General features: G+C 47.1%; 1 protein-coding gene across 1 annotated transcript in view; it reads right to left on the bottom strand.

Annotated features, from left to right (window-relative positions):
• LOC143172012 (lens epithelium-derived growth factor-like) overlaps positions 1 to 14164 on the bottom strand; it is a 57634-nt gene that overhangs the window by 28351 nt on the left and 15119 nt on the right. Inside the window, exons 4-5 of the mRNA XM_076361224.1 lie at positions 9461 to 9556; positions 9015 to 9077 (exon numbers count right to left, since the gene is read on the bottom strand). Coding sequence (XP_076217339.1) covers positions 9015 to 9077; positions 9461 to 9556 — 159 coding nt within the window. The remainder of the gene's footprint in view (positions 1 to 9014; positions 9078 to 9460; positions 9557 to 14164) is intronic.

Raw genomic sequence — 14164 nt, 5'->3', positions numbered from 1 at the left:
CCTCACACTTTTCCCCTGCTCCAGCATGGGTCCTCTCCACAGGCTGCAGACCTTCAGGAAAAAAATCTGCTCCAACATGGATTCTCCATGGGCCACAGTTCCTGCCAGGAGAACCTGATCCTGCATGGGCTCTCCACAGGCCGCAGTTCCTTCAGGAAATATCCACCTGCTCTGGTGTGGTCCTCTCCATGCGCTGCAGGGATATATCTGCTCCACTGTGGTCTCTTCATGGTCTGCAGGGGAATATCTTCTCGGCTGCCCGGAGCACCTCCTCCCCCTCTTTCTTCACTGATCTTGGTATTTGCAGTGTTGTTTCTCACACTTTTTTTTCCTCACTACTCTCATACTGCCATGTGGTGTTTTACCCTTTCTTACGTGTTTTCACAGAGGCGCCACCAGCTTCGCTGATTGGCTCAGCTTTGGCCTGCAGTGGGTCTGTTGCCAAGCTGGCTGGAACCGGTTGTGTCTGGCACAGGGCAGCCCCTTGCCTCTTCTCACAGAGACCACCCCCTGCAGCCCCCCCACTACCAAAACCTTGCCATGTAAACCCAACACACCCCACCATCTGTCACGGACTTATACAAAAGGTTTTGAAAGAGGGCAACGCCCCAGATCACTTACAGTACATTGATGACATCATAGTATGGGGAAACACCACCCAAGAGGTGTATAGCAAAGGCAAACAGATCACTGAAATTTTACTAAATGCAGGATTTGCGATCAAGAGGAATAAGGACCTGCACCAAGAAATACATTTTCTGGGTGTCAAATGGCAAGATGGGTGCCATCTCATTCCTATTGACATGATTGACAAGATTGTGGCAATGGCACCACCAACCAATAAAAAGGAAACACAAATGTTTCTTGGAATGGTAGTATTTTGGCAAATGCACATCCGCAGATACAGTCAGCTTGTGAACCCACTGTACCAAGTCACCAGAAAAGAGAACTCATTTGAGTGGGGAACCGAGCAACAACAAGCCTTTGACCAGGTAAAACAAGAAGCAGCACATGCGGTTGCCCTGGGGCCCATCAGAACCAGTCCAAATGTCCAAAACGTACTATACACATCAGCAGGGGACAAAAAAAGCCAGTGGAGTTTATGGCAGAAAGCACTAGGAGAGACCAGAGGAAGACCCCTTGGATTCTGGAGCCGAGCCTACCAAGCTGCTGACGAAAACTTATATCCCGACGGAAAAAGAAATATTAGCCGCCTATGAGGGAACGTGGGCAGCATCTGAAGCGGTGGGGACAGAATCACAACTGCTGCTGGCACCTTGGCTACCAGTATTTCACTGGATGCTGAAAGGAGAAATGCCCTCGACTCATCATGTGGCAAGTGCTACTTGGAGTAAATGGACAGCCCCGATTACCCAGTGGGCTCAGAGATGTCCGGGCCTGATAGAAGAGCTGATGGAATGGCCTGAAAAATCGTGATTTTGGGGTCTCAGCCAGGGTATTACCACATGCTCAAGAAGCCTCAGGATATGACAAGCTATCTGAAGAAGAGCGCCAGCTGTTCACTGACAGCTCTTGACGAATTATTGGCAATCAGAGAAGATAGAAACCTGCCATTTGGAATCCTGTCCAATGGGTGATAAAAACGGATGAAGGTGAAGGACAATTGAGTCAGTTCGCTGAAGTCCAAGCCGTAAGAATGGCCATCGATGTACTTTAGCCTTGATACCCCTACCTACTCCTAATTAAGCACAAGCAGTTTGCATACCAGAGCGACGACACAACCCAGTTGGTGCTCACACCATACTTCTGCCCTTGAAGAGTTTTCATCACACCTCTGGTTCCCATCGGAGGCCTTAGCTAGTTTTGAAGCCTAATATTCCAGTGGGACCTCTTGCTCACAGCCTGTCAGAACAGTAGCTGGAGACAAGGTTCCGATCGTGACAGGCCACGATTGGATGGGAAACATGATTGTTTGGGCTGTCACCCCCTTTAGGGAAAGGGAAAACACGGTTGGGGGGGTAGTGTTTGCACATGGACTGGGACATACAGCATGAGTAATATTACAAAACAGAGAAATTAAATGTGTACCTACACACACACTGGCTGTAATTAACCCCCTGTGAACCTCATTATACACAGGAAGATGAACCTTATTTTGGTATGGACAGCAGTCTGGACTTTGACCTTAACAGTGGCACAAACAACCACCCCCCAGTGCTGGTTGCAAGCTACCTCGCCACCGTGGAATGCGAGGGAATCATATGAAATGAACCGTAACAAAAAAAAAAAAAAAATTTGGAGGATTCACGGTATGGTAGGAAATTGAAGGGGAATGTGATACTGTATAATAATCCCTAATGATAATACAACCCAGTTAACTCAGAATAGCAGCCAGAGCAGAGCAGGTAAAAATGAAGCCTGGTATGTAGGCTATATTAGTGAACATAAAGGACTTCTCACCAGTATGATGACTAGACTTAATTGGACCACCAACTTCACAAGTATTTATAAATGTACCCAAAAGAATCTAAGATTAGAATTTAAATATGAGACCCTATCTAATGGAAGAAACACAAACCAACACTAGTGAATTAACCTCAATATTATCTTGGCAAAGAACATGGTGAACCCCACAATTTGTAACACCACCCTCCAATATGTTTACCGTAGGCAAGTGGCAAACTTTACTTGGAGTAATCCAATAAGAGAAAGAGTACCACATCAAGTGGGACTGGAATGTAAGTTGACACAGTACCACCTGTGTGCCTTTTATTATAAGGATTCAACATGCCATGTTCCCTGAACAAGGCATCCACAGAAGAACTAAAAGAGACATATCAGGAATGCTAGGACTTGGAGGAGTTGCCCTAAACACCATGGATATCCAAGCCCTCCAAGCCCAGCTGCAACTGGTTGGACAACTAACCTCTCAGCGCCTTGAGGGGCTAGCTAAAGCTGCTATCCGATTAGAAATGGCTCACCTCCAATTGCACTGAATAGAAAGACAGACCTGGGAAGTCATGAAAAACGTATCTATTTCTACTGGTGTTCAGAATGACTCTTTGGGCACTACCTGCCAAAGTATGCAACTGGCCACTTTACTAATAATGAACAAGTATGGTTAATCTGCGAAGGAAAACATTGGGATAGCGGAGCCCGTATGTTACATCTTCCTAATACTTCAATAGGAGAAGTACTTAGCTGTGAGCTGCACACCTAAGATGCGAGGGCACTTCTAAGAATTAGGTGGAAAAAACAACCTGCGTGGGCTACATACGTCCAAGGAGTGGAATTACCAGTCATAATGGCTGGTCAGTTATGGACGCATAGCTTGACATCTCCATGGCTATGAATAGATAGTGAACAAAACAAAATTGTCCCTGTAGACATTTGAGATAGGGTTCTATGCATTAATAATCACTCTTTCACAGAGGCAATAAATTGCCGAACTCCTTCACGTGGATACAATTATTGCATAGTAATTAATGCATGCGTTTAGTCTGTCCTGACCTAAACCACGACACTGCCTCTCTCTCTCAGCCTCTCTTTCTCTGCCCCTCCTTTTGCCCTCTCTCTGTCCTCCCCTTCTCTCTCCCCACCTCTCTGCCTTCCCTCTCTCTCTCTGTCCCCAATGTTAGGGGTTTCTGAATCCGACAGCCTGAGAGAAGCGAGGCTGCCGCAGCTCCATGTCCCCAGGTCCAACCAGTAGCAAGGCTAAGCATGTATTCCCAGTAGGCACACAAACAAACAGAGGTATACAATACAAATAAACATACACACTGTGGTGGGTTGACCTTGGCTGGCTGCCAGACCCCCACCCAGCTGCTCTCTCACTCCCTCTCTTCAGCAGGACAAGGGGAGAAAATAAGATGGAAAAGCTCATGGGTCGAGATAAGGACAGGGAGATCACTCACCAATTACCATGACGGGCAAAACAGACTCGACTTGAGGAAAAATAATTTAATTTGTTGCTAATTAAAAATAGAGTAGGATGGTGAGAAACAAAGTCAAAACTAAAAACACCTTCCCCCCCCACCCCACCCCTTCTTCCCAGACTCAACTTCACTCCTTTGTTCCTGACTCTTCTATCTCCTGTCCCCACAAGCGGTGCAGGGGGTGGTGGTGAACGGGGGGTTGCAGTCAGTTCATAACAGTTCGTCTCTGCCGCTCCTTCCTCACACTTTTCCCTTGCTCCAGCGTGGATCCTTTCCACGGGGTACAGTCCTTCAGGAACAGACTGCTCCATCATGGGTTCCCCACGGGCCGGTCGTCTTGCTCTGGCATTCTTTTCCCAGCATTTGCCACCCTTAAATATGTTTTTGCAGAGGTGCTGTAAAGTCATCTGAGTGGTTCAGTATTGGTGCGCAGTCAGTCCATTTTGTCTGTTGTTGAGCCAGCTGGAACTGGCTATGACCAGCACAGGGCAGTCCATGACCTCCTCCTACACAGGTCATCCCTGCAGCCTGCCCCTGCTACCAAAACCTTGCCAATTATGCCCAATGCATCTCTCCAACCCTTCCCCTATACGCTAACCCCTCCAATCCCAACCCTCACCCCAACCCCAAATCCTCCAAGCCCACCCTTACCCTACCCACCAACCCCTCCAAGCCCAACCCTTTTCTTATCCATCAACCCCTCCAAGCCCAACTCCTAGCCTAACCTCCAAGTCCTTTAACCCCCAAACATACCCCAACCGCCAACCCATCTGTCCTGGTTTCGGCAGGGACAGAGTTAATTTCCTTCCTAGTAGCGGGTACAATGCTGTGTTTTGGATTTAGGATGAGAACAAAGTTGATGACGCACCGATGTTTTAGTTGTTGCTAGGTAATGCTTACACCAGCCAAGGACTTTTCAGCTTCCCATGCTCTACCGACTGAGAAGGCTGCAGGTGCACAAGAAGCTGGGAGGGGGCACAGCCAAACTGGCCAAAGGGACATTCCATACCATGTGACGACATGCGCAGTACATAAACTGGGGAAAGCTGGCCGGGGGGGGCCGCTGCTCGGGGACTGGCTGGGCATCGGTCGGCGGGTGGCGAGCAATTGTACTGTGCATCACTTGCTTTGTGTATTATTATTATTATCATATTATTATTATCATCATTTTATTTCAATTATTAAACTGTTTTTACCTCAACCCACGAGTTTTTCTCACTTGTGCTTTTCCAATTCTCTCCCCCATCCCACCGGGGGGGCGGGGAGTGAGCGAGCGGCTGCGTGGTGCTCAGTTGCCGACTGAGGTTAAACCACGACACCATCCAAGCCCAAAACTTCCACTAATAGCCAACCCCAACTCTTCCTCTACCCACCAACCTCTTCCAAGCCCTGACACATCCCCTAACTGCCAACCCCTCTGGCTCCAACCCTCCCCCTACCCATGAAGGACTTCAAAGCCCAACCCATCCACACTCATCAAGCCCTCCAAGCCCAACTCTTACCCTGCCAGCAAACCCCTCCAAGCCCAACCCTAACTCTGCCTGCCAACCCTTCCAAACCCAAACCCTCAAAGCCCAACCCTTACCCTGCCAGCAAACCCCTCCAAGCCCAACCCTAACTCTGCCTGCCAACCCTTCCAAACCCAAACCCTCAAAGCCCAACCCTTACCCTGTCTACCCATCCCTCCAATCCCAACCCCTACCCTATCCACCAGGCCTTCCAAGCTCAACCCATATCCAGATGGTTAAGCCCTCAAAGACCTAGCCTTAAACCTAGCTGCTCACCCCTCTAAGCCCAACCCCTCCAGGCACATCCCTTAACCCTAAGTACCAAGCACTCTAAGCCCAAACCTTACCCTATCCACCAACCCCCTCTCAGCCCAACCTCTAGCCTAAACCCCAACTCCTCTAACTGCCAACATCTCTAACCACCAACCCTTGTAAGCCCAAGGCCTAGCCAACCCGCAAACCCCTCCAACCCCAACTTTTACCCTTCCTGCCAAGTCCTCCAAGCCTAACCCGTACCCCTAGCCTAAAACCCAACCCCTCTAAACACAAGGCCTAGTCTAACCACCAAACTTGCTAACACCAACACTCTACCCTAACCGCACCCCTCTAACCAAAACCCTTACCCTAACTGCCGACCCCTCTGAGCCCAACCCTCAGCCTGACCCCCCAACTCCTTAAACTCCAACACTTTACCCAACCCAAATGCCAGCCCCTCTTACCCTGACCCTTCCCCTAACCACCAAATCTTCCAAGCCCAATGCTTCCAAGCCCCGCTGCCAACCCCTCCAAGCTCAACCCTTACCCTGCCCACCAGTCCCTTCAAGCCTAACCCTTACCCTGTCCACCAACCCCTCAGTGCTCAACCCTTACCCTGCCTGTCAACCTGTCAAAGCCCAACACTTTCCCTAACCCCAAATCCCCCAAGCCCAACCCTTACCCTTCCCACCAACCCCTGCCCGCCAAACCCTCCAAGCCCAAACCCAAATAGCCCAACCCTTACCCTAACCCCAAATCCCCCAAGCCCAACCCTTACCCTTCCCACCAACCCCTGCCCGCCAAACCCTCCAAGCCCAAACCCAAATAGCCCAACCCTTACCCTAACCCCAAATCCCCCAAGCCCAACCCTTACCCTTCCCACCAACCCCTCCAAGCCCATCCCTCCCAAGCCCATTAACCATTCCACACCCAACCCCTCAAAGCAAGCCAAACCTCTCCAAGACCATCCCCTCCAAGTCCAATCCGTACTCTACCCAATCCCTCCAGCTCCAACCCTTCTCCTACCCACCCACCCCTCCAAGCCCAATCCTTTCCCTGCTCACCAACCCCAACTCATAACCTACCAGCAACCCCTCTAAGACCAATCCTTACCCTACCCACCAACTCTTCCAAGCCCAACCCATACCCTACCTGACAACCACTCCAAGACCAACCCTTACCCTGCACACCAACTCCTCCAAGCCAAAACCCTACCCTACCAGCCCACCCCTCTCATGCCCAACCCTTATCCTCCCCGCCAGCCCTTGCCCACTCCAACACAATCTTGCAGTCAAATTCTCTTGAGCGCCTACAATGCCTTTTGCAGTAAATTCTTGTCACACTCCGACCCAAGCTCTGGGCTTCCCCACACACACCAGCCAAAACCCACTTCTACTGCTAAGCTCTCATCTGAACTGTGTGCTTCTTAAGGGCACGCAGCCATTGCCCACACCAACATAAGTCCTCAGAGCCAACTTCTCTTTCCTGCATATGCCTTGCTTTCCACAGCCCATTCCGTTGCACTCTGACTGCAGTCGAGCACCTTGCTTCCCCTTGCTTGACAGCTGAAACTCGTGTCTACCACTAAGCGCTCATCTCAACTACTCACTTAAAAAGGACACACAGCCACTGCCCACACCAACACAAGTGCTCACAGACATTTTCTCTTTCCTGCCTACAACTGCCTTCTGCAGCTAATTCTTGTTGCACTCTGACTGAAGTTCTGGGCACTCTCCTTGCTCACCAGCCAAAAACCATCTTTACCAACATGCTGTTCTCTTGATTGTGCAAGGACCTGCAGACACTGCCCATGCCAACACAATATTCACAGCCAAATTCTCCTACCTGCCCACACTTCCCCTCTACAGCCCATTCTTGTCACAGTTCAAAGCTCTTGTCTTGTAGCCAAAACTCTTGTCTTGTAACACAAGAATGGGCTGCAAACAGCAAGTGTAGTTGACAAGAGAACTTGGCTGTGAGCACTTGTGTTGGTGTGGGCAGTTAGCTGCATGTCTTTGTAAGGGTATGTGGAAGGAGAGTGTCTGCTCCTTTAAGGGTATCTGGTCAAAGGAGACATAAACAAGAACATACAGAGACAAACCTGACTGACCCACGTACTACAAGTACGTTGGACAGAAAAGGAAGATTAAGGAAAATGTACCCCTTTGTACATCTTTGTCCACTACATATACTTGTAGCCTTGTTAGCACCAAAAGTATCAAAACTAGTTCTAGCTCATACCACTGACATGGGGATGGATGCAATTAGTCCAGTTTTATATGAATAAGGTCAGGCTCAGACTTAAAAAAAAAAAACAACCAACTTAATTCATTTTAAAGAACTTATGGGAGAAGTTTTCAAACACCTTTTTCATCTGAGCAGAGCTGCACATGCCTGACAGAGAAAATCATCTTGGGCCTGGAAGCCATTTTGAGGCCAAAGAACCAGAAAGCGTTTAAAAAGTTCAAGAATGAGATCTCTCTTTCAGAGTGTCGTCTGAGAGGTTTTTGTCCCTTTGGGAAGTTAAAAAAACCCAAAACACCCACACAATCTTTTGGCTCCTCAGTGTCCCAGGTTGGAGGCTGGATTTTTAATAAGGTATTATTTAAACTCTGTTTTTTAAAAAAGAGAAGTAATTCTCATAAGGACATACAAATGCTGCATCTTTCTTTATCTTTCTGATATTCAGTATGCTAATGATTCATGGCATAGCACACTAAGGCCATGGTTATACCTTCCTACTCATTTCTGCTGCCAGCATTAATGCAAGCAAGTTGAATCAGGAAATGGCTTCAACTTAAAATTAGACTTTACCCCACTTTATTCCAGATCAACTCCCCGATCTGGCTTGCTGTGTGGCTACATGAGCATTAATGCTTGCACAAGAAGTGCAAGCAGCTGGGACCACTGCTTTCAGAAGAAGGCCAGATTTATGCCGGATTGATGTGACTACACAAGCATAGCCTCGTGAAAAGGGACAGTATTTCAAGTGTTTGATTCGGTATTATGAACACGTTACAGAAATGTTGGGAGGGGGTCAAAAGAGATTATTTTGTTAGTGGTTTAACAACAATTTATTCCTTAACATTTCTTATTTACACTAAACCAGGAAAAGATGGGAGCTCCCTACTTTGCATCAAGTTCAAACACAGAATTGTGAGTGGCAAAATGGCCTCTGGGAAAACAGAAGTTACTACAACCCTTTCAAACTGGGGGGTGGGGGTGGGGGTGGTGCGCACAGGGAAAGGTAAAAGCACTATAAACTGACGCAATCTATTATTAAAGAAATCGGACTATCCCATAAGAAAATACCTTCCAATCCAGATTCTAACAAGTTAGTTAAATATATTGTTACCTTTCTCTTCCTTCCTCTTCTAACAACTTTAGGAATGCATATATCAATTGTTTTCATCACATCCTATGAAGATAAGAAAAAATAAGGTGTCTTAGCAAACTTAAGATATAGTTTAATTGATCAAGAATTTCTCAGGGAAATCACATAACTGAAGCTTCTGATATGCGACTTTTAGGCAAAAAATTTCATCACATCAAGACACTTTCTGTTAGTAAATATCATTACATTAAAGTTTGCTCTCTGATGATATCTCTAATTCCCATTAGCTTCAATGAGCGGTATAAATATATCTGAATACATATGAAACTTTACATTTTAAACCACTCCCGAGACAGTCACAGTGCTAGCAACTGTAGCTTCTAAGTATTTGAAGATACAGTTGCAAGTCAAAGTACACAGTATTAAAGCTAACTTCTTTAGGTTAAAAAGAGTAACATTCCACGTACTTTGCTACTGAGTTTTTCAAACGGGACATCATCTTCTTTGACAGCATCCATCTCCTTGTCTTCTGTAGGTAAATTATTATCCTGTTTACTTGATGACTAAAAATGGAAAAAATTAACATGGAGTTAGTTCATTTATAGAAAAACAGAAGTGAAAAAGAGGAACTCAACTATCAGACTGCTTTGCACTTTTGGTTTAAATAGTTTATGGCTATATATGCACATTGCTTCTTTAGATAGACATCAATACCCCCAAATCAAACATGTTCATTTTCGTATGTGTACCTCTTGCTCTCTACATTTCTTTCATATTTACAGACAGTTGTCAGAACGGGTCAAAAATATTGCAACGTACCATGACAGAACTAAAAAAAAAAAAAAATAGTTATACCAGCACTTATTTTATTCCATTTTATGTTCGTGGTAACATCATTACATTTCTCCATATCCGTACTTCTAAATGTTCATACCAATACTAAAAAATTCATCTGGACAACTGCTTATCTATGTATATGTCCTGGTTTCGGCTGGGATAGAGTTAATTTTCTTCCTAGTAGCTGGTATAGTGCTGTGTTTTGGATTTAGGATGAGAATAATGTTGATAGCACACTGATGTTTTAGCTGTTGCTAAGTAGTGCTTTGGATAAGAGTCATGGATCAGAACAAGCAAACAATATGAATGTAAAGGTGTGCAAACAATATGAATGTAAAGGTGTGCAAACAATATGAATGTAAAGGTGTACAAACAAAATGCAGTAGACTACAAACAAGGCATTTAATGGTTTATGAGCTAAAATTCGGTAACACCGATCATCAGTAACTGGATTTTGACAATGCTGTGCTTTAAAAACAACAAAACAAAAAACCTTTAGAAGAGCTGGTTTTTAGAGATATATATTTAGAATATTTAGGGGGAAGGGAGAGACAGAAGAGAGGGAGAGAAAAGCGGGTAGGCAAAGAGAGTTATCAAGACCAAAAAAGTGTGTGTGGGGGGGGGGAACAGAGACGGTGGGGAGAGAGATAGGTGGGGTAGCACAGAGAGGGAGGGGGGGCTAAGACCAAGACAGAGGGAGACTGAGTGTGTGATTGCGACCGGGAGGGGGGGTGTCCAAGTCGGGGGGGGGGGTGTGCAAAAGAGAAAAGGGGGGGGGCTGAATCACGCACACACATAGAGACTGAGAGAGTGATCAAGAGAAATAGAGATGCCGAGCCCAAGACAGAGAGAGACCAGGGGCAGGGGGGAGAGGGAGAGTGAGGGGGGTACCAAGGCGGTGAGTGAGAGAGGGTGAGAGAGGGTGAGAGAGCTTGCGAAAGGGAGACCAAGAAAGTCAGATGCGTGCAAACGTGAAAGAGTCAGAGAGAGGGAGAGAGTCGGGGGGAGGGGGAGGAAGAGAGTCAGGGAGAGAGAGTCTGAGACCGGGAGAAGGAAAGGGAGAAGGAGAATGAATTAATGAGAGACAGAGAGACAGGGAGACGGAGATGAAGAGAGAGGAGAGAGAGAAAGAGACTGAGATGGGGAGGGGGGCACCGAGACAGACCAGGCGACACTGAGAGGGAGAGTGTGAGAGAGACCAAGAGCATGTGAGAGAGACCGAGAAAATGGGGGGGGGGGATCCTGAGGCTGAGAATGAGAGAGAGAAATTGAGAGGGCCGGGGAGAGCGACCCCAAGAGAGCGAGATGGGGAGAGATCAAGTGAGCGAGGGAGAGGCCGAACAAGGGAGAGGCGCTGAGGGAGGCTCTGAGAGAGAGACCAAGAGAGAGACTGAGCGGTGGGGTAGACCGAGAGACACTGAGAGAGATGTACCGATAGAGAGAAAGGCAGAGAGACAGAGAGATCGAGAGAGTGAAACCAAGATACACGGATAGAAAGAGGCAGAGAGACCAAGAGAGAGTATGGGAGAGAGACTGCGGGGGGAGAGACACCGACCGAGATCGAGAGTGTGAGCGAGACTGAGAAAGAGATATGGGAAGAAAGAAAGTGAGTGAGAGGGAGTCTGAGAGAGGGGCCGAGAGAGATGGGCCGAGAGATCGAGGCAGGGTGGAGAGCCCAAGTGGGGTGGGGAGAGTGAGAGCAAGTGTGGGGAGAGGGAAAGGGAGCATGCGGTGGAGGGGGGAGACAAGGGGAGATGGAGGGAGACGGGGGGGGGGAGAGATGGCAAGAGACGGACGGACGGGAGACGGGGAGGGGGAGAGAGGGAGGAGAGAGATACAAGGTAGGGAGAGAGACAAGGTGAGAGAGAAGGTGCGATAGACAAGGGGGGGAGACAAGGTGGGAAGGGAGAGGGACGAGGTGGAGGGAGGGAGAGAGAGACAAGGTGGGAGGGAGGCACACAGACAACGAGAGGCGCGCACACGCAACGTGAGATACAGAGACACGCAGACAATGTGAAAGAGAGCATGCGAGCTTGAGAGGCACACACAACGTGAGAGAGAATGTGAGAAAACGTGAGAGGCAACGTGAGACGAGAGACAGACAGACACACAATGAGGCAGGCACAAGAGACGCACAAGAGAGAGAGACAGATACATGAGAGAGAGAGACACAACGAGAGAGACACATGAGACATACACGACTCGAGAGAGAGAGAATGAGAGGCGACAAGCACATGAGGCCAACACGAGACAGGCACAATGAGACGGGGGGACACACAAATAGAGAGACAGAACATGAGATGAGAGACACGAGAGACAGACACAAGCACAACTAGAGAGTGCGACAGAATGAGACACACGAGAGAAACAGACATAAGAGAGATGAGAGAGACACGCGAGACACACACAATGAGACAGACACACATACAAGCAACAAGAGAGGCAGAACAAGATGCGGAAGAGGCACGCAGCAAGAGACGGACCCCGAGAGTGAAATGGAGACCGGCACGATGAGAGAGTGACACACAACTAGCGAGAGAGAGACAAGAAGAGAGACACCGGACAAGAGCCAAGAGAGACACAATGAGACAAACATGAGGCAGGCACATAACACAAGAGAGAGAGATGAGAGACGAGGCGCAAGAGACAGACACGAGAGAGATGATGAGAGAGAGAAAGCAAGAGACACAAGACAGACATGGGACACAACAGGAGAGCGACGGGAGGGAGAGAGATGAGAGACAGACCCACGACTAGAGAGAGAGAGACAGGAGCCAACGGGACAGGCACGAGAGAGCGCGGCGAGAGAGAGAGAGACAATGAGACAGACGCATCAAAAGCCAGACAGACGAGACTGAAAGAACTAGAGAGAGACAGAACAGGAGACATGAGACAGAGACAGACACACAATGAGACAGACACACACATGAGATACACAGACACGAGAGAGAGACAATGAGAGAGACAGGCACAGACACCACAAGACAGAGACAGACACGAGAGAGAGACAGACAGGCACGAGAGACAGGCACAGACACACAACTAGAGAGAGAGAGACAGAACGAGAGACGCGCAAGAGACGAGACAGAACTAGAGAGAGAGAGTGAACGAAGAGACGGACACACAAGAGACAGACAGCCGCACATACACGCACACTGAGAGAGAGACAGCTAGTAAAACTGGTCCTTAACTTGCCTTTGATTAGCTAATTAAAATACTAATTAGAGAGGCCTATGGAAAAGGAGTCCCTCAGGCTTTTATTATCCCATCTTCTCATTTAAAGGGATCTCCATGTACTTCTGCCCATTTACCTTGGCAGCACCAACTTGAGACAGTTTGAAAAAATACTTGTGGCTTTAAGCTCACTGCCATCCCCAGCACCACGCAAGCTTTTGCACAGCTTCCCAGTGAAGCAGTCCAGCTTAGAAAAATAAATAAAATTGTTTCCCCCACTCCCAAAAGCAGGGTCAGGTCCTCACATCAATGAACAAATGCTTTTATCAGCACAGTACAATGGCAGGAAAGAGCAGCAGCAACAGGCTAAGTAATAGTACCATGAAGTTACTTATCAAACCGTGCCCCTAATGTGTAGCAGAGAAGCCAAATCATACTGTCCTTAGAAACATGGGTTGGAAACATTAAAGAAAAACCTCAAAGCAACAAGAAGTTGGGAGAGAATCTAGAAAATAAGAAATCCTGACATATCTACAGTCTCCTTCCTACTACCAACTCATTGTAATAAAAGAACTCTTGACAACATCCATCAATGCAGTATCTAAAACTGTTGAGAATTTAACACCTAAAATAAAAGGACACTGATATCCTGTAATATAGTAGTTTCCAGAAATGAGTCAGAAATAACTGAGATACTACAGATGTATCACTACCATCCTCACCTAGTTTTGTGCTTTTAGGATTATTTAGACCACGCATACCACCAACACCTTCATGAAAAGAGAACACACGCCTCTCTTCCATACTCTGTGTATGTATGTATGTGTGTGTGAGTGCATGTGTACATCACATGAACAGAGCTAAAAAAATTAAGGATGTAAATCTAAAGATGTTTGTTACACTGTAATACCAAATGCATAGTGAAGTAGAAAGGTTTTCCCTCTCTCCCTTGTAGTAGAGACTACATACAGCAGCAATAAACAGCAAACATTTCAGATAAATGCAGTTTAAGTTCAAGTACAATATATTTTAAAAGGACACAATCTAGTTTCAGTAGGATTTTAAAATAATACATGCTTATGCAAGCCAAAAAGAAAAGAAAAACTGTCTACGTAAACTAGCATATACCAGTTACTGATAGAGACTTCCCGACACAAAAA

The sequence above is a fragment of the Aptenodytes patagonicus genome, chromosome W (assembly GCF_965638725.1).
Source record: "Aptenodytes patagonicus chromosome W, bAptPat1.pri.cur, whole genome shotgun sequence".
Taxonomy (NCBI): Eukaryota; Metazoa; Chordata; class Aves; order Sphenisciformes; family Spheniscidae; genus Aptenodytes; species Aptenodytes patagonicus.
This window is presented reverse-complemented; position numbering and strand designations above follow the sequence as displayed.